General features: G+C 49.1%; 1 protein-coding gene across 2 annotated transcripts; it reads right to left on the bottom strand.

Annotated features, from left to right (window-relative positions):
* Positions 1-7: 7 nt before the first annotated feature.
* LOC108009219 (midasin) lies at positions 8-17,564 on the bottom strand. Of its 2 annotated transcripts, none has more exons than XM_070995167.1 (13): positions 17,323-17,564; positions 17,045-17,265; positions 16,024-16,987; positions 15,803-15,966; positions 10,565-15,743; positions 10,347-10,506; positions 8,483-10,290; positions 2,030-8,413; positions 1,841-1,967; positions 1,310-1,775; positions 1,148-1,253; positions 408-1,091; positions 8-352 (listed from the first exon to the last, which is right to left on the bottom strand). In XM_070995167.1, exons 1-13 carry the CDS (start codon positions 17,437-17,439, stop codon positions 176-178), a joined length of 16,557 nt encoding a protein of 5,518 aa, XP_070851268.1. In that variant the 5' UTR covers positions 17,440-17,564; the 3' UTR covers positions 8-175. The 2 variants fall into 2 exon arrangements, with proteins under 2 accessions (XP_070851268.1, XP_016928868.3); XM_017073379.4 differs by having other exon boundaries at positions 1,310-1,781; positions 17,323-17,563.
* Between the last annotated feature and the right edge of the window lie 112 nt (positions 17,565-17,676).

Below are 17,676 nucleotides of genomic sequence, written 5' to 3' on the forward strand. Positions count from 1 at the left end.
AAATTGGTACATTTTCAATTTGTACAATTTATTATTTACATGTAGTATTTAGAAGTAGGCCATATATATAGGCTTTAGTATTAATTCTATAAAGAAAAATTATTATATATTATCTTTGCGATAAGTCATTTGATTCTGACTATATATTTAATAGCGTCCGTTGTTGGAAAGTGAGTTACTCGCTGTTGACCAACTCGAACCATTGCCTCATGGCTTCACTGAGCACCAGCGGCAGTTGGTTGAGGTCCCGAACTATCACATAGTAGGGGAATGGGAAACTGTCCAGGTAGGAACTAATGTTCACAGATCCATCGGCGTTCACCGCCACATGCTGTACATCCATAATTGAGTTCTGAAAGTAATTAGAAATCAGTACAGTTCATTGGAATTTTCAGCAAGACTACTACCTTATTGTCCGGGTTGTCGATGATAATGTAAACCAAGAAGATGCGCTGCAGCCGCGCTAGCTTGATGGCATTTCTGACCTTCTGCGCACCCTCGCTGAATATATTGCGTCCATCGCTGAGGATGAGCAACAGGTTCTCGAACAGACCATTGTCGCCGCCCAAGCCGCTCTCCTCCGCATTGGCAGTGCGTATAAAGTCCAACAGGCCGGCTATTTTGGTCTTGTCTTGTGCGAAATTCAGGGCATTTACCAAGCGCGGCCCATCGAACTGCTCTGTGTGATTCAAAACGATCTGTGGCGCCTCTCCGAAGGATACAATGCTCAGGCGGCCGCTCTCCAGCAGCGTCAGCGCCTGCGACACCAGGGAGATGGCCTCCAAAGTCAGCGTCTTGGAGTTGTTGTGGTGCATCGACTTGGAGTCGTCTATGGCAATAGTGATCTTGTAGTCCCGCTGCGCTGGCTTTGTGCGTCGCAGCCAGATCTTGTCCTTGCGGAACTGCGATGCGATGTAGGGGATAATTTTCTTCATGTTAATGCGCCGTCCAGTGCGATAGTCGCCCTTTAACCGTGTACACTTGGTGGGCTCCAGGATTAAGCGCAACTGTTCGCAGAGCTCGCGGGCATTCTGGGTCATTCGATTGGAGATGCCCTGCCAGCTCTCGTAATCCTCGTGCTGCGGCTGTGCCTGGAGTAAAAAATAACTTAGGCTATGGGCTTTTTTTATTAAAGCTTTGGACTTACTCCTCGGAATGTGGTCAACTGTTGTTGATACTGTTGCCTGAGCTCAATCTGTTCCGCTGAGCTCAGCTCCTCCGCATGCGAGCTCTTGTCCAGAAGGATTTCGACGCTGTTGAAACGAAGATTTGAATAAATAAATCCCGGAGAAATCGAGATAATACTCACTTGCTGTGCGCCGTAGTCTCCGAACTGCGAGGAACCGTCATGGTGGGCACCACCTCGCCTTCAATCTCCATACTCTCAGGGTTTTCCAAGCGCTCCTTAGACTTATCCGTTTTAGAGGGCTTGTCCGACTTTTGCTCCGTCTTTTCGGCACCCAGCTGCTCGAGTTCAGTATCATCCTCAGGATCGGCGGCTGGCTCGTCGGTTTCCATCAACTCATCAACGTTCTCGGTCTCTGCTTCATCTTCCTTTGGCGGCTCATCCTCCTGGTGCTGGATCTTTTTCGACTGCTCTTCGGTGGCATTGTCCAGCGTGGTTTTGTCGCTGTTCTTCGGCTCCTTCACATGCTGGTACTCCTCAGCCTCCGCCTCCTCTGTGGGTTCCGGTTTTTCCTGGTCCGCTTCATCCGATTCCTTTGATTCCTTCAGTTGGTCGATTGTTTTGAGTTGCTTCAACTTGTTCTGCTCGGCTTCACCTGGGATTAGTATTATGATTAAGAAGTTGTTAAAAGAAAAATTTAAATGGCCAGCTTACCTAGGGATCGCTCTTCGTTGGTTTGTCCCTGCTTGCGCTTCTCCTGCGTTTGCCTCTCGTTTTTGCGATCCTCCTGGGACACCGTTTCCTGAGTTTCCGCAATACCTTGATGGCCGCCATCGTTGGTCTGTAAGATTTAGGTTCAGTTAAGTAACAGATGAACAAAATGCAATGGAGACTAAAACTCACATCGTTCTCGGCCTGGCCGACTCCATCCTTCTCCTCGCCCGTCTCCTGCTCATCAAGCTTCTGGTCTTGCTTAATATCCGGGTCCTGCGGTTGCTGCACTTGGTCCGCTGAACTACTCTGGTCGGTCTCTGGCATAGACTGGACATTTTCCTCTTTGCTAGCCTTGTCCTTAGACTGTGAGTGCTCCTCCGGCTTCTCCTCGCGCTTCTCCTCCTCTTTAGATTCCTCAGGGGTATCCTCCGGCTTTTGTTCATCCTCGTCTTCGAGTTCACCGCGTGTCTGTGTATCCGGCTCTTCTTTTTCATCTTCGGGAGAGGCATCTTCACCGTCGGCCTGGTCTTCTGGACCAGCCTTCGCTTCTGTACCAGCCTCATCTTCTTCTGAGTCGCTTCCGTCGCTTTGAGGACCGCCCTCCTCCTCTGCAGCAGGCTCCTCCTCAGGGTCTGCCTCGGGTTCCTCAGCCGGCTGCATGTTCTCCTTCATGGCATCAATGTCAAAGGGATTCTCGTCTGTGGGCTGCTCCTCCTGATCGTCGTGACCCTCATCCACGTTATTCATATCCCCGAGGTCCATTTCCTCGGGCTCTGGCGGTTCCTCCAGCTCGTTGTGCATTGCATTAGTCTGCTCCTCATCCATTTCGGGATCCTTCATGTCGTCAATATCCTTAGCCTGCTCCTTGCGTTTGTCCTCGCCGCTGGGCTCATTGGTGGCATCCAAGCCGTCCTTTTCGTGCTCATCCTTACCATCCTCCTTGGCCGCATCGTTCTTTGTGTCCAAGTCGTTGTGCGCATCTTTCTCGTCCTTGCTGCCCTTGCCCTGATCCTCCTCGTTCATCTCAGGTTCCTCTTCCTCCTCGGGTTTCTCTTCCTCGTCATCGCCCCAGATCTGGTCGTCCAGCTTTTCAGCTCCCTCCTCCGTTTCGCCCATCTCCTTGTTCAGATCCTCCTCTTCTTCAGACTCCCCGCTGTCATCCTCCTCGGGCTTCTCCACATCCTGCATCTTGGCATCAAAGTCGTCGCTCATCTCAATGCCTTTCTCCTCCTTGCAATCTGGCTCCTGCTTGTCGCCCTCGTCCTTGCGATCCTCCGGCCGTTTCGCGTCGTCTAGTTGATCCTCGGACTCGATTTTGTCAGAGGCGTCGTTCTCCCCAGTGCCATCCTCTAGACCGAAGCCCTCTCCATTCTTAGAGTCCTGCTTAGACTGTCCCTCCTCATCTTGCATTAGATCCGGAGGCACACAGAAGCCCTTGCTGCCGATCTCCACAAACACGGTCAGCACTATGGACATCATCTTGGCAGAAACCTTGTGGGTGGCCAGCTGCTGGAGCAGCAAATAGTCCGCCAGTAGTTGGTACTGCTCCAAAATGGGCAGCAGACCTATCGCTCGTCTTACGCATAGTAGCTTATCCTGATTTTCGGCATTGGAGTGCTTTAGTACCAGGAGTACATTGGAGAGTTTACCGAGCACGCGGGGCAAGCTTAGCTGTTGCCAGTCCGAGGACAGTTCCCCAGTGAGGCACTTCTTTAGATGCTGCTCTTGCAACGCCTCCTTCGACTCCTGCTCCTGCTCCTTTGCCTCGCCATTTTCTGGTACTTCTTCGGGCTTTCCGTGGTGTTTGTAAATCTTCTGCAGCGAGATTAGAACACTGTGCGCAATGTTGGCCAACTCTGTGTCCGCATTGGCCAGATCTATAGACTCTGAGGTAATCTCTGTGGTCTCTTCCTTTCTCAGGCTAGTCAAGAGCTCAACGAGTGGTTGCGCCAACGGCAAATGATCATTTTGTCCCACTCGGAGAATCGCCAAGGTCTTCTCTATGATCTGAAGGATTTGCTGATAGCTCTTCTGGTAATAGTCACACTTCTCGGTAGATAGGAACTCTAGATTGGCGGTGTTCAATTCGTTTAGCAATTTTTGGCTGCTGCTCAAGATCTGCCTACTTAAATCCTGGAGTTCGTTTTGGGGCAAAGGAACGGTCCTTATTAATAAACTGTTGCCGGAGTTTTCGTTAAAGGTGCTCGGAGCACAACTTAGAAGCAACTTCCACTGCTTCAAAACGTAGTGAATCTGGCAAAGATTACGTTTGATTTCCGTTGCTATATCTGCACTCCTCACGAAGCTTAGCGTCGCCGGGTTATTCTCGGCCTCCGGAACAATCTCGGCCAGTTTACGTAAGCTGTCGAGCGAATTCCTCAGCTCATACAGCTCTTTGGTGGATCCAGAAAGCTGCTCCCGCTGCTGCTGCACCAAAAGGAACAGGTCCACAGCAAAGCCCTTGATGCGTTCAATATTGGGAGGGCCCAGCTCCGAAAGGGGAGTCAACATAATGTTTTGCAGAAGCTTCAACTTGAACACACTCTTCATGTAGTACAAGTCCAGGTGCTCATCCAACTGCTGGGCACTGGGATGGAGCCGGGGCAACATTGAGCGAATGGAGTAAGGAGGCAGCTGGAAGTCCTCGAACTCGTTTCGCAGAGAGAGCTCCAACAGTCCACTCTTATAGCTGACACCCAGTCGATGGAGCATCTTGAAGAGATCCGTGAGAGCTTTGCGCTTTTGCTGGAGGATCTGCTTGGCCTCCTGCTTTTGTTGGGGTCTCTCCTTCGACCGATCAACGTTCAGGGAACGCAAGTGCTCACATCGCTCCAGCTGGCTGGCCACCAAGTCATCCAAGTCCGTGATTAGCTCGCCGTAGGGAACCTGACCCAGGGTTTCCTTTACCACATGACGCGCAGTTCGGAAGTGTTTCTCCAGACGTTGGAGCAAGGCATTATCCGACACAAACTCCGCCTGGATGGCGAACTTCTCTAGCAGCTTCTCACTGGCCACGAATTGCTGGCGCTCCGTATTAAGATACTTGATTTTGTTGTAGTTCCGCAAACCCTTGCCCTTGTCAGTGCCAAAGGTGTAGTCCTTGGCAGTGGAATCCTTGGGCTGGAATACCTCGGTGATCTTCTCTTGCAGCGCCAGTCGATATTCCTTGAGGAACTTGTTCAAGTTGCGATGCACGCTGGCCACACTGTTGCGCATGCTGAAGTAGCTCAAGTCCTTGCTGTAGCTCTGGATTTTCACGAACTCCTTCAACTTCTTTTCGATGGGCAAACGTCGTGATTTCGCAGAGTCTGCAATCTCGCCAGAGAACTGTGAGAAATACAGCTGAAGATTATGCAGCGCTGTAATCAGAGGAGGCAATCCTTCAATCTTTCCGGCTCTCTCAACATTGTGCAGATACAATTCGAATCCGTGAAGGAGTTGCAGGCGAATACGGAAATCGCCGTAACAAGAGGCCTCCACAAACTGTCTCAGAATGCGGACCACTTGAGGCAGCTCCAAGCGTTGAGCTTGTCCCAAATCTTGGGCATCCAGCAATTGCTCCTGGGCGAAGCGTTGCTCCGCAAACTTGATGTCGGTATAGGACTGATCCATTTGCTTTTGATGCAGGAACTGCTGCAGGAGGTTATAGATGAAGAACCAGTACCGATAGGCCTGTAATTCCACTTGGGCGGCTGTTTGTCCCAAGCAATTACGCCAGTGCTGCAGCTCCAGTCTTGTCCAGCGCTGAACAAACTCGGCCACCTCGATTTCCTCCGATACCAGATTGTTGTTCTTGTGGGCCACTTCATTCCAGAGGGCCAACTTCTGTCTCAGCAGCTGGAATCCTGTGTTAAAACGAACCACAGGGGCATGAGCCGGCAGTCGACGAATACGTGAGATGACCAGCTTGATGTCCGCCAGGCCAGCGTGCTCAGGATACAGTTCCAGTTGTTCCAGCACACGCTTCTCTATCCGCTCCATAACATCCAGGCAGCTTTGAATTTCACTAATATTTGAATCCTTGTAAAAATCGTACGGGGAACTGGCAACTCCCTCCTCCAATTCAATGTCCCTAAGCTGTTTCTGCTGAAGGGCCAGTCCAAAGGCCAATCCATTGCAAGCCCTTTCATCCAGATTCGATCCCAAGGCTGTCTTGTAGTGACCATGTAAGTGCGCGAAGACCTGGAAGCGTGCTCGGTAAGGTGCGAGCAGATGGAGCTCCGATTCCTTTGAAGTCTTAGGCAGCTCTCTGTAGTAAACCGGAGTATGCTGGCTCATCACATCGATGAAGTTGCGCGCCAGGAAAGCATAATCCTCTTCGACCACTATCTGAGCCTGCTTGGCCTTGGCACTGGCCTTCTTGTCCAGTTTCAGAACCTGCTCCAGAGTGGGTTGCGACACAAACTCAGCAAAGTCTTCGTCTAGGTTCGTTGGGAAGTTCTGCTCGATTTCCTGCATCTCGATAAGCTCGTCACTATCGACACCTCCCTTGGTCTTGGTCACATACAGACTCTCTGCCTCCGCTTTGAGTTGACAGCGACGCTGCTCCTCCTGCTGCCAGGTCTGGTTGCAGATGCTCAACGCATCGTCGTAAGCCGCAAAGGTGGTTTCATCTATAACACTACCCAGTGAGATGTAGTTGCTCAGTTCACTCAACTTAGCTTTCAGCAAACGGAAGTACTCATACTCGCTGTGCGGCAGCTCGGCAAGTAAACCATAGAGCCTGCTATTTCTTATAACCAATGGCTGCTGGGATGGGAATTCAACTATATCCCCGATTACTTGCTGCAGCTGCTCCGCCTGCGAAACGCTTCCTGCCTTCTGCACTCTGGCAAATATCACTTTGAGGGACTCCAGGCCAAATCGCAATTGGTTCACGGCGCATTTGATCGGCTCCACAAAGTCTTGGTAGTATGAGGAGTACCTAGAGAGGGTGTGATGGACGAATCTCTGGGCATTGGCTAGCCACAGCTCCAGTTTACCCAACACCTCAGTGCTGCTCTTAAGCTGCGCACTGGTTGCCGCAGAGGATCCTTTGAAGCTCTCCCATTCAGAGCTTATAAGCTGGAACAGCCTGTAGAGCGACTCACAGTCGCCATTCGAGTGCAAGAAGTGGGTTAGATCCTGTACGAGAGCCGCATACAGACACTGTTCCGGACGCAAGGCCAACTTCTGCGAAAGCTGCTGCTGTCGCTGGTGAGCAGTCTTTAATCTGTCCTCCAATTGACTGTATATCTCCTCGCCAAAGTGCCTGTATTTCATTATAATTTTCATGAAATCATAGGCGGTAGTTAGTGTGCTAAGGCAATCAATATCCTCCACTATGTATTGATTCTTTAGGCGATTCTTTTCCACGGGATCGATCAACGGGGCATTTGTGAGGAGGCAGAGCTCTATGGCTCCTACAAGTGCATTAGTTAGTGAAACATCAAAAGCTGTAGTCATGGAGTCTTTGTTGATATCCTCTTTCTGCAGAGTTTCAAGCAATACTTCCAGCTCTTGGGTACAGCTTTCGAAGCCTTGATTTGGTTTCTGTTCCTGCTGACTTAAGTGCCTTACATATTCCAGCTCTTGTAGCAGTTGACTTGCATTTTCCTGTGCATGCGAAAGATTATTAACCCTTCTGCTGTATTTGGGACTTAGTAGCTGAGAATTCTCCCATAGCAGATGTCGTGTTTGCTGCAAGGAGGATCGCCATTCCTGCAACTCGCTGAGTGGTACCGATCGCAGCTGTCCATTTGACTGACATATCAGGGATAAAAAGACGCCTGATAAGGCTGGACCCTGATAACTGAATCGACTGGATATTTCCGTGCCGTTCTCCTCAGAAGGACCTTGAACGCAATCCAGGCGCGTGGATAGATTTTCCAACTGGTAACATTGAATGGAGTTGCGATACTGTCTTTGATATGTGCGCAATCCTTTGTAGCTGCTACCAATGTTTTCCAGCAGCGTTGCAAACTCCTTCTGGTCCTGCAGCTCATTAAGTTCCTTCTTAAGTTCAATCCAAGCACTAGTGACATCGAAATGCGAAGCACTCTGGAGCGTCTTCAGGCAGTGACAAAGATTACTGTTCAAGGTGAGCATCTGATCCGTGTACAGGGGATTTACTTGCTCATCGAAGTCTTCACGCAGAGTTCCCGTCAACAGACGCTCCATGAATAATTCTCTTAAGGCAGCAAGTAATAGTTGTGGGGTATTGGTAGGTATACCTTCTGGGTTAATATATGATTGACTGTCTTCCGTTTCGGTTTCCAAAAGGGTCTTGAGACCATTGAGATCCAATTCCAAATCAAATCCATTTTCTGTATTGTTTTCCTGAGCTTCCTTCAGCTTCGATTGCAGGCTTCTTAGGCGAGATAGCAGTGTCTCATTCGGCAGGGAGCCGCTTAATTCGAAGGGCTTCAGTTGAATACCATGGATGTTCTTACGCAGGAAGGAGCGCCACTTGTTGGCCTCATCAGATTGAAGAAGCTGCCATCTTTTGAGCCAGGAAGACAACTCCAAGTTGCCGTAGCTCGGTACCACACACAGTAATTTTTCCAATTCCTCCAATTCAGTGTAGAGTTGGATCTGTTTAAAAAAAAAACGAAATAATTTAAAAAATTTAGAACTACCTTCTTAAATAAAAAGATTACTCACCTGTTGATCCTGGTAGTAGGGCTGGAACTGTGTGAACTGCTTCGAATAAATCTTGCAAGATACGTTCAGAGGGCGCCTAGTCTCCTCGATGTACCCTTTGATTTTAAGAACACTTTCTTGAATAGTATCAGAGGAAATATTGGCATTCAGTTCAAATAATGGTTGCAGAAGGTGCTTCTCCAGCCACTGGAAGTGGAGCACCAACTTGTGCATCAGCGGGACATGTAGCTCATTGCTGTACAGCAGCTTCTGCTGGGCCGTGGCCAAGATTCGGTTGAACCAATGGAAACGTGTGACCAAATGAGCATACTGCGGCAGATCCAAATCAGCTGCCTCCAAATCCTCCAACAAGCTAATATGTAGAGCCTCGAGAAAACTGGAGAGATTCGCTAAGAAATCATTGGAGTACTTTTCAGTCACTTCGTGCTTGAGAAGGGCCTGTGAATACTGCAGAACATTCATGTGCTGTACTGTTGTCACTGCATCAGAAGGTATGTCATCGACCACAAGACGTGCGAGAAGCAAAGCGCTCAAATTTAGAGGCTTTAGTTCAGAACTTTCATAATCAGTGGAGTAATCACGGAGTCTTGGGAAGAGTTTTCGGTTCCAGGGCAGATTAACCAACGTTCCTTTCAGACTGTAACTCCTTTTCTGTAAGCAAGTGTAAAGATTCCGTGACAACTCTTGAATAGAAGTATGTTCCGACAGCCAAGGTTGCAGATACAGATGTCTCAGTTCTAAATCGCCGAAGGCCGATGACTCGTAAAGTATATAAAGGATGTGACGAATGAGCTGCTGGAGATTTAAGTGATTCAGCTTAAGATTATCCATTTGCTGGAATAGAGTCGCTAGCTGCTTTTGGGGAATATTTTCTGCTGAGGATGCATTCAGTAACACTTTTAGTGCAACGGCCTGAAGTTTGATTAATGTCAAGGAGTTAAGATTTCCAGAACTCAGTACAACGTCGCTGAGTAAATCCTCTTGGACAGTAGCATCTTCCTCAAACACTTCTGTCTGTGCCAGCACCACTTCGCGCAGTTTGTTCTGGTAGTACGACAATCCATAGCCCATCAAATCCGTGTTGGCCGAATACACATAAACCTCCATGGCAGCCACATAAATGGCGCGTTTTAGATGATAGCCAATCCTCTTATAGGCAGCGCTCAGGAAGGCAAACTGTGTAAGGTGCGAGATGGAGTAGTTATTGAATTCAGTCAGCTGACTTATGCTCTTATGAATTCCCAGGATGCAATCAATGGCCTCCGTTTGGTGCACACCTTGCTCATGGACAAATGCACGCATATCATCTACAGAGTAGTTATCCCTGAATAAGGAAAGCTCCACACAACGGTTGCGCATGGCTCGCGATAGTTCTCCATTCTTGGGATCCACGGTTAGAAAAGCGCGGAAATTCGTTGACTTGTAAACCACCTCAGCGCTATCCTGTGCACTTATTCCCTTTTCGGCGATCAGTAAGCTGCCATTCGGCTCAAAAACAGGATTCAGACGATCCAGAACGGCTGAGGAACATAGATTCACGTGCTCCAGCAAGATGAATTGTCCGCACTTTAATGAGGTTACAATTTGGGAGTCCACCCATTCAAAGGATCCTCCGGTATTGAGGGAATCTGCCGTTTTTATGTATGCTTGGAGTAGCAGTAGCTGAGACTTGGTTTCCGGCAACTTCTGGTTTGCCTCAACATGGCAGTTCTGTGGTGTGCCCTCCAGTATCCCAACGAGTTTCCCTAAAGCTCCCAAGCGCTCGCTAAACAACTTCAGTTCGTCTAACACACTGTGTTGTTCGGATTCTAAAAGATTATAAAATATAAAAGATGCTTGTTTATAGTTCAAGATTTACACTTACCTGCTGTCACCTTGGCAAGCCTATTGTACCTGCTCCAGTTGTTCCACAAGTGTTCAACAAACTCGGACTGAATCTGCTGGACAAATGCCCGTTGAACACATGCGAAGACTAGCGTCTCTACCTTTTTGTAAATTACTTCCAGATGACGATTTAAATCAATCTATGACAAAGAACAGAGTAAATAAGAAGTAATTTATATATTAACTCCATATTCTCACCTGCTGAAAACTACCAGTTACTGAGTCATCAATGATATCCGTATTGCACAGTCGATTGGACAGCACGCAGAGGGCATCGATCAACTTGGTCTTGCCACTATCTGTGGATCCGCACAGCAGTATAGGTTTCTCCATGTGCACAGCCTCGACGATTTGCTTGAGCAGCTGCCTCTGGCTGTCCAGCAGCAAAGGAGACTGCTCCTGTCGGGTAACCAAGTCCAGGACTTCGGCTTGTTCCCGTTCCAACACCACGTCGTTGAGATAAACCTTATCTGCTGTCCAATAAAGAGCCACATCGTCCGAAACCTGATTCACCTCTTCGGCATCGCATTGGAAGACGGTTGAAAAGACATTTCGAATGTACATTTTATCCTGGTCGCAGCGCATCCTTTGGTAGTAGACCAACTGCATCCTCTCGTAGAGAGTGAGTAAGAAGTCCTTGAAAGCGGACTGGAAGGATGACGGTGAAGATGCCAGGATGTATCCAGTTTGCGGGTTATGGAGCAGATCGCACCAGCGGAGAATATCACGCAGGTTGAACTCGTAGGGACCGCCTTTGTATCCAAACTCCATGGTAGCCACTCCACGATCGAGTTGCTCAGAAAAACGCACCAAACGAGCAGCCAAATCGAAAGGATTCGAAGATCCTGTAGCTCCCTTTCCGGAGTATATGTCAAAAAGATTACCTCCAGTTTCGTTGTCCGACAATTTCAAGAAATATTCACTTAACTGATCAAAGTACTTTCCGTACTTCACATCCACCACATGGAGTAGATCCTGGGTGGATAGCTTGCGCAGATAAACTTTGGTAAAACGATTAAGGAAGGACTGCGGTAATCCCTTACGACCGCCCCCTTGCTTCAGAGGGTTTTGACAGGCAAAAATACGCGTCGAGCCAGCTAAATGGAAACTTTTGTTTAACTCCGGAATGTAGACTTCTCCACGATGATCCAGCACCGCGTTGAGACCCTCCAGTACGGATTGTGGGGCCAGATTCAGTTCGTCCAGCAGAATCCAGGTGTTCTTTGCCTTCAAAGCGGCCAGAAGTGGCCCATCGCGCCACACAAAACTGCCTATTTGGCGGCCGGAAGATGCTGCATTTGATTCTAGCAAGTTATCCTCAGCAGGCAGATCGGTTCCGAACAAATCAGCCAAATCGGTGTGTTCGCAAAGATTTATACGCACAATTTGGTAGCCAATGGCAGCCGCAATGCTCTCCACAATAGATGTCTTGCCCACACCAGGTGGACCCTCCAGGAGGACTGGCTTTTGGAGTGAAAGCGCTGATAGCACACGGAATAGATTCTGTTTAGTAGTGGGAGCATCGAATAAGAAATCTTCTTTAGCCGGCGTTAAGCGCTCCGGGTTAACATCTATGAAAAATGGACGAATTCCAAAGCGGCAATCATCCAGATGGACTTCAAGTCCTCGCTTCTGGCTCACTTCCTCCAAGGTAAAGTTTTCATTCAGGATTATACCCGCCTGCTTAATGGCCTCTTTGATTATGCTGGATTTAAGCAGCTCCACCTGCTCCTGTGACTCATGGGGCAGCATTTCCAGTGCATCCAAAAAGATGGTTTCCAAACCAAATATTGCCTGCTCTGCAAAGCTCAGCTTTCCATTGCTGACCATGTAATTAGCCCAGGCCAAGATGTCGCGCACTGAAAACTTGAACTTCTCGTTGGTATCACGAATGTGGAGCACTATTTCCACCAGGTACTCGGCCACTTTGTGGGTGTTGATCACCTGGCCTTCGTGCTCCTTTTGGCGGCTCATGCAGTTGTATGCAATCTCTATGAGGTCCTCCTTGTTGTCAGAGGGCAAGCACCAGACCTCTGTGAAGCGATTCCTTAGGGCAGGCGATAGCTCCTTCTTACCGAAATCCCCGCCGGGATTCATGGTGGCCAGAAACTGGAAGCCCGGCTTGGCCTGCACCACAAAGTCGGGATTTGCATCCAACTCTGCGACGCCGCCCTTCTCAGCCAGCAACACAGTTCGTTCCGTTTCCAGGATGCAGTTTAGCCGCTCCAACACTGAGTCCTCAGCAAGGGAAATCTCATCGGCCATAAAATAGGAGCCCTCTTGCATAGCGTATATCAAGGGACCATCGGCCCATTCGAACAGTTGAGTCGATTCCTTGCCACGACAAGGGCGCAATCCTCCCAGAAAATCGGCTCCTTCGGTGTGCATGTGACAATTGAGGATTCGCAACTGGACATCCGCTATGCTGGCGAGGAGCTGGCACACAGTGGTCTTTCCACAACCCGTGGGACCAACCAGTAACACAGGTTCATCGAACTCCAGAGCCTTTGCGGTAACCACAGCCATGCGTGTCATATTTCGGGTCCAAACGATGTCTCCTCGCAGCTTAAAGTTTCTTATGGCATCGAGGATTTTTCTACTCACCATGGAGGAGCTTTCCCTCTCGGTTTGGATATCAAACAGTAGCTGGAGATCCACTTTCTTGCGGAAGTTGGCGAAAAGAGTCTTCTCTATAAGCTCATGTTCGTCCTGCGAACGCACTTTTGAGGACAGAACCAAATAGCCCTCCTCAACGAGATGCTGATTCCAGTCGTACCTAGTGTTCTCATGCAGAGACTTATCCGCATGGGTGTATCGGTTGCCCCAGCGGAAAAGATCACGCAGGGTGAAGACCTGTTTGGAGGTATTCTGGCGATGTTGCTGCAACTGGGTCATGCAATGCACCATCTTGCGGGCATATGTCGGTGGAATAAAGCAGCGCTTCTCCAGAATAGTCTCCAGCTCTCCACGTGGTATGTCACCAAAGTGGAGCTCTATAAAACGATTCTTGAATGCACGGGACAGGGTCTTTCTTCCGCCATAGAGTCCTGGAGGATTCTGAGTGGCAAACAACATAAAGTTGGGATGAGCCTTCACAAGAGTCTGGGTTTCGGCGATGTACAGCTCTCTGTTGTCATCCAAAACCCGATTGAGAGCCTCTAGAATGTCCGTAGACGCGAGATTGAGCTCGTCCAGTATTATCCAGTAGCCATGGCGCATGGCTTGCACCAGAACACCCTCCCTGAAGGTTAACTTGCCATCCAAATCCGCCGCATAGGTGCCAATATACTCCTGAAGATCCGTGTGCTCATGGTTGTTGATTCGCAGGCAGCGATTTCCACTCCTCCTGGCCACGTAATCAATCAAACTGGTTTTACCCGCACTGGTGGGTCCCTGAAGCAAAATTGGTAGCTTGCCAATCGAGATGATTCGCGCCAAGTCCTTGAGGTTTTTCTTCACACTTTCCGTGAGGATGTAGTGAGTGCACGACTGCGGTTCCAAGTTGCCCGGCTGGATCCAGTAGCCCTCGAAGTCTAGGTAGTTCTCACCTAACTGGGGCAACTGCTTGCTCAAAATGGCTTTGACATTCGACAGCAACGCATTCTGGATAAGAAGAAGCACCACATGATGCGAATCGGGGTCCAATTGGGTGAGAAAACTCAGGCAGAAGCTCTCATACAGATTCCTCTCGATGGAGCCGCACAAATTCCGCGCGCAGATGCGCAAGCTACGGCAAAGAGTACGCAGGGAATATACCGGACGATTTCCGAGGCCATCATTTAACTGCAGTTCTGACAGCTTCCGCAGGGATTTGTACAACTGGACGATGCTGTGCACCGACTTCCTCTGGATGCCAGTATTAGCCAGATAGTCACTAACCAGCAAACTTAAATCCGCATCCGTTGTGAGTTCATCCACAAAGAACTCCGTGAATCGATTACGTATGCCCACGGGCAAATCCTTTTTGCCAATATCCGTGTTGGGATTCATACAGGCGAAGATGCGAAAGTCTGGATGACGTTTTACGGGCGTAAAATCACCGCGTTCCAAGAGCACCACAGAGCCCTCTGGTTCGAGGATGGTTGAAAGACATTCCAGCGTTTCCGCCGACGCCAAGTTAATCTCATCCAACAAAACCCAGTCTCCATTACTAATGCAGTTAACCAGAGAGCCGGGTATGAAGGCAAAGGAGATGTTGATGCTCTTGTCCAGCTGCAACTGGAGCTTCTGCAGCTTTTCTCGCAGCGTCTGCCAGCGGGGAAGCAGCTTATTCCTCTTCAGTTCCGGATTCTTGGCCACCTGTAGACAGATATTGAACATGGTTCGGATGATCACAGCGTGCCGACCACTGTTATAGTGATTGACAAATAGGCGCAGGAACTGCAAGTTTTTCTCCTCATTAAAAGTTTCGCTGACGAGATACTCAAACTCATTTGCCAGTGGGGCCAAAACGTAGTTTAGTTCGACGGGTTTAAAGCCACCAACCAAATCCGACACATCCGACTGGTTGTTCATGTTGACCACCACCAGTTTGTGCTCCGTTCGCTCGGCGAGATATTGCACTGAAGAAGTCTTACCCACTCCAGTTTCACCCACCAAAAGAACCGGCTCCGAGTGGGTGACACAAACGGCGATACGCTCCAGGATGCAGCTGGCGAGCCGAGTGAAGGAAAACGTGGTTCTCTTACTACTGATTCTACCAATAGCCCTTCTTGTTTGCTGCGTTAACTTTTGTCGCTTAAGGTCCTGCTCCGAAGTATCCTCGTTCTCACCATTTTCCAACTCCGATTTGGCCAAAAGGCTAGCTCTTCCGATTTTTATGTGCTCCAATCCGAATTCCACATCCGGTTTGTATTCGTTTGCGAAATGTTCGCAACGGGAACGGATGATGCCCAGCTTGGCGCCGATGCTTGTGATCAGGGCGATCTTTTCTTTGCTCTGCGACAGATATGAGCAAAACACATCCACTGCGTTTTGGAAGACAAAGTACGCACATTCCGAACTGGTCACCGAAAACTGTGAGTTGGAGCGGTGGCATAGTTTCACCAAGTCACGGGTGGACACCAGTCTGCCAGAATTGGGACTTGAGGAAAGTGAAACTTGCTCGAAGGGCAGGGCTACATATTGCTCTGTGTTGTCCGCCTTGTCGCCCGATTCCTGCTGCCTCAAGTTATCCGCTGATGTGTGATGACCACTGGAGAAGGTGAGGAACACATCCACAATTCGATTGGCCACTGTAGCCAGTCTGGGATAATTGATGCTGACCACTTTGCAGAGTTCATTGCGGGAAAGTGGTAAAATATTGATTGTATATAGATACTTGTCCAACAGCGAGTAAAGCGATTTTTGACTTGAGTTGCTGGCTGATTTGTTAGTTCTAAGGGATTGGAAATACACATTTATTAAAAGTGCATGTTTAATTGACAATTTTCTTACCGCACTGTGACAAACAACTGAAAACCAGGCTCAATTTTCACGGAATCACGAAAGCCAGGAACGCTTAGGCATTTTCGCTCCAAAAGGCTACTCAGAATTGTGTAGGTGTCTTGGGTGGCGGCATCCAAATCCTCCAGCAACAACCAGTAGCCATGCATGACGGCCTTCAAGAAAATACGTATGTTGAAATAGGGAATATGTTAAAGAATTCATTAACTCACCTGCGTCAAAACGCCAGGCAGCCAAACGAATTCACCGGGCACATCAGTGCAGCGATACTGGCCCAGTAACATTTTGCTATCGGTCTGATCTCCAAGCTGAATACGTAAAAATCCATTCTTTTGACTCGTCTCACCCAAGTCCAGCAGTTCCTCCAGAGGCAACTCCTCCAGTTTTCGCTTGCTCCCTGTCGTCTTTGGCTTCTTTTTCGGTGTCAGTAGTTGCTCCTGCTCCTCGGCTTCTTTTAAAGCCTTCTCCCTACTTGCAACCTCATTTGGCTTGGGGCAAACACGTCCAGTTTTTCGGGCCAGATACTCAATGAGCGTTGTTTTGCCACAACCCACGGGCCCTGAAAGGCAAATGGGCTTGGCAGCTGCAACTCCAAGGGCAATGCTTCTTAGATTAACCACAGTGGAATCCACCTTCACAATGCGATCATAGCAGCCATCGTTGCTGGCATAGAACTCCAGGTTCTCCTTGTTGAAAGTGGGAAGAAGAACACCCTCAATGTTCGTCACAGCCTGATTGATTTCCTGCAGCGGCAGGTTTAGCAGTTGATCGGAGGCGTCTGGTTTATGGCTGCCAACCGAGCTCCTGGCTATTGTCCATGCCTGCTCCTTTTCGTGGTCGAACTCCAGACGTGTTTTAGTGGATATTTGCTCGTTCAGGGCGTTAAGCTGGGTGGCACTCATGTTTGTGAGCATTGCCATGATGTGGTTGCAGTACAGCTGCACCTTTGGGTTGGATGACTTGTGTGTGTAGGTGGCTATAAAGCTGGACCAATCCCACAGCTCCCGGAAATACGGTGTATCACTTTTCAGCAACTGATAGCAGCATGTGATGAGCTCCAGTTCCTCCAGATGGGCGGTGGGACTGCCATTCTTCGACTTTTTACTGGGCAGACCGTCGTCGCTCTGGTTTTTCTCAAAGGGAGCTGGCTTGTCGTGGAAATAGCTCTTGGCAAATCTGAAATGGGAATGATTAAGGAATTGCTTTTGGAGGAGAACCACGAGGAGCACCTACCTCTGCGCATCCAGGGAGCATTCCATAAGCTTGGCCAGCGCCGCACACTCCAGCTGATACTGGCGGAAACTTTGGGTAACGGAATCCCAGCGGAGCGACATGGAGAGCAGCAGGAGCAGCTGCTCCTCGAAACTCACGGCCACGGGCACCGTGTAAGCGGGCAGAGGCAGTTGCTCGCTGAGCGTCCGGAACAGTCGCTCCACATCTTGGGGAACGTATTTCTAGAATGCACAAAAGATCTAGTAGGATATTTCCCAATTAAAAGCCAATTAACTCACCTGCTTCTTGATAAACTTTTGTAAACTTTGGGCAAACACGTTGTCTTCGGACTCGTTTGCAGTCAGTTGCAGCAATCGCTGGGCCCCGAGCCGCAGCTTGCTGGCATTCACCTCCATCTCGCCAGGAACCAATCAACCGTATTCTAAGTAGTAGTTCTATATTATTTCAGCTAGATCCTGTTAAATTGCAGCAAAACGTCCCGGAGCGAAGAACAAAACACGCGAATTCAAAACACGTGCAGCAGACACAATCAGCGTTGCCGGGCAGTTGTTGGGCTCCAACTGTTTTTCTCGGTCTGGCAGGGTTGCCGGTTTGTTTACCTTTTTTGCCGGCACGCCACGGAAATCTGGCAG

Source organism: Drosophila suzukii, chromosome 2R (genome assembly GCF_043229965.1).
Source record: "Drosophila suzukii chromosome 2R, CBGP_Dsuzu_IsoJpt1.0, whole genome shotgun sequence".
Classification (NCBI taxonomy): domain Eukaryota; kingdom Metazoa; phylum Arthropoda; class Insecta; order Diptera; family Drosophilidae; genus Drosophila; species Drosophila suzukii.

Coding starts and splice junctions, on each gene's coding strand:
- LOC108009219 (XM_017073379.4), bottom strand. CDS start 17,439: ATGGAGGTGAATGCCAGCAAGCTGCGGCTCGGGGCCCAGCGATTGCTG. Junction 15,744..15,802: donor CAGTTGTTTGTCACAGTGCG/GTAAGAAAATTG, acceptor CCAATCCCTTAG/AACTAACAAATCAGCCAGCA. Junction 1,968..2,029: donor TCGGCCAGGCCGAGAACGAT/GTGAGTTTTAGT, acceptor TAAATCTTACAG/ACCAACGATGGCGGCCATCA.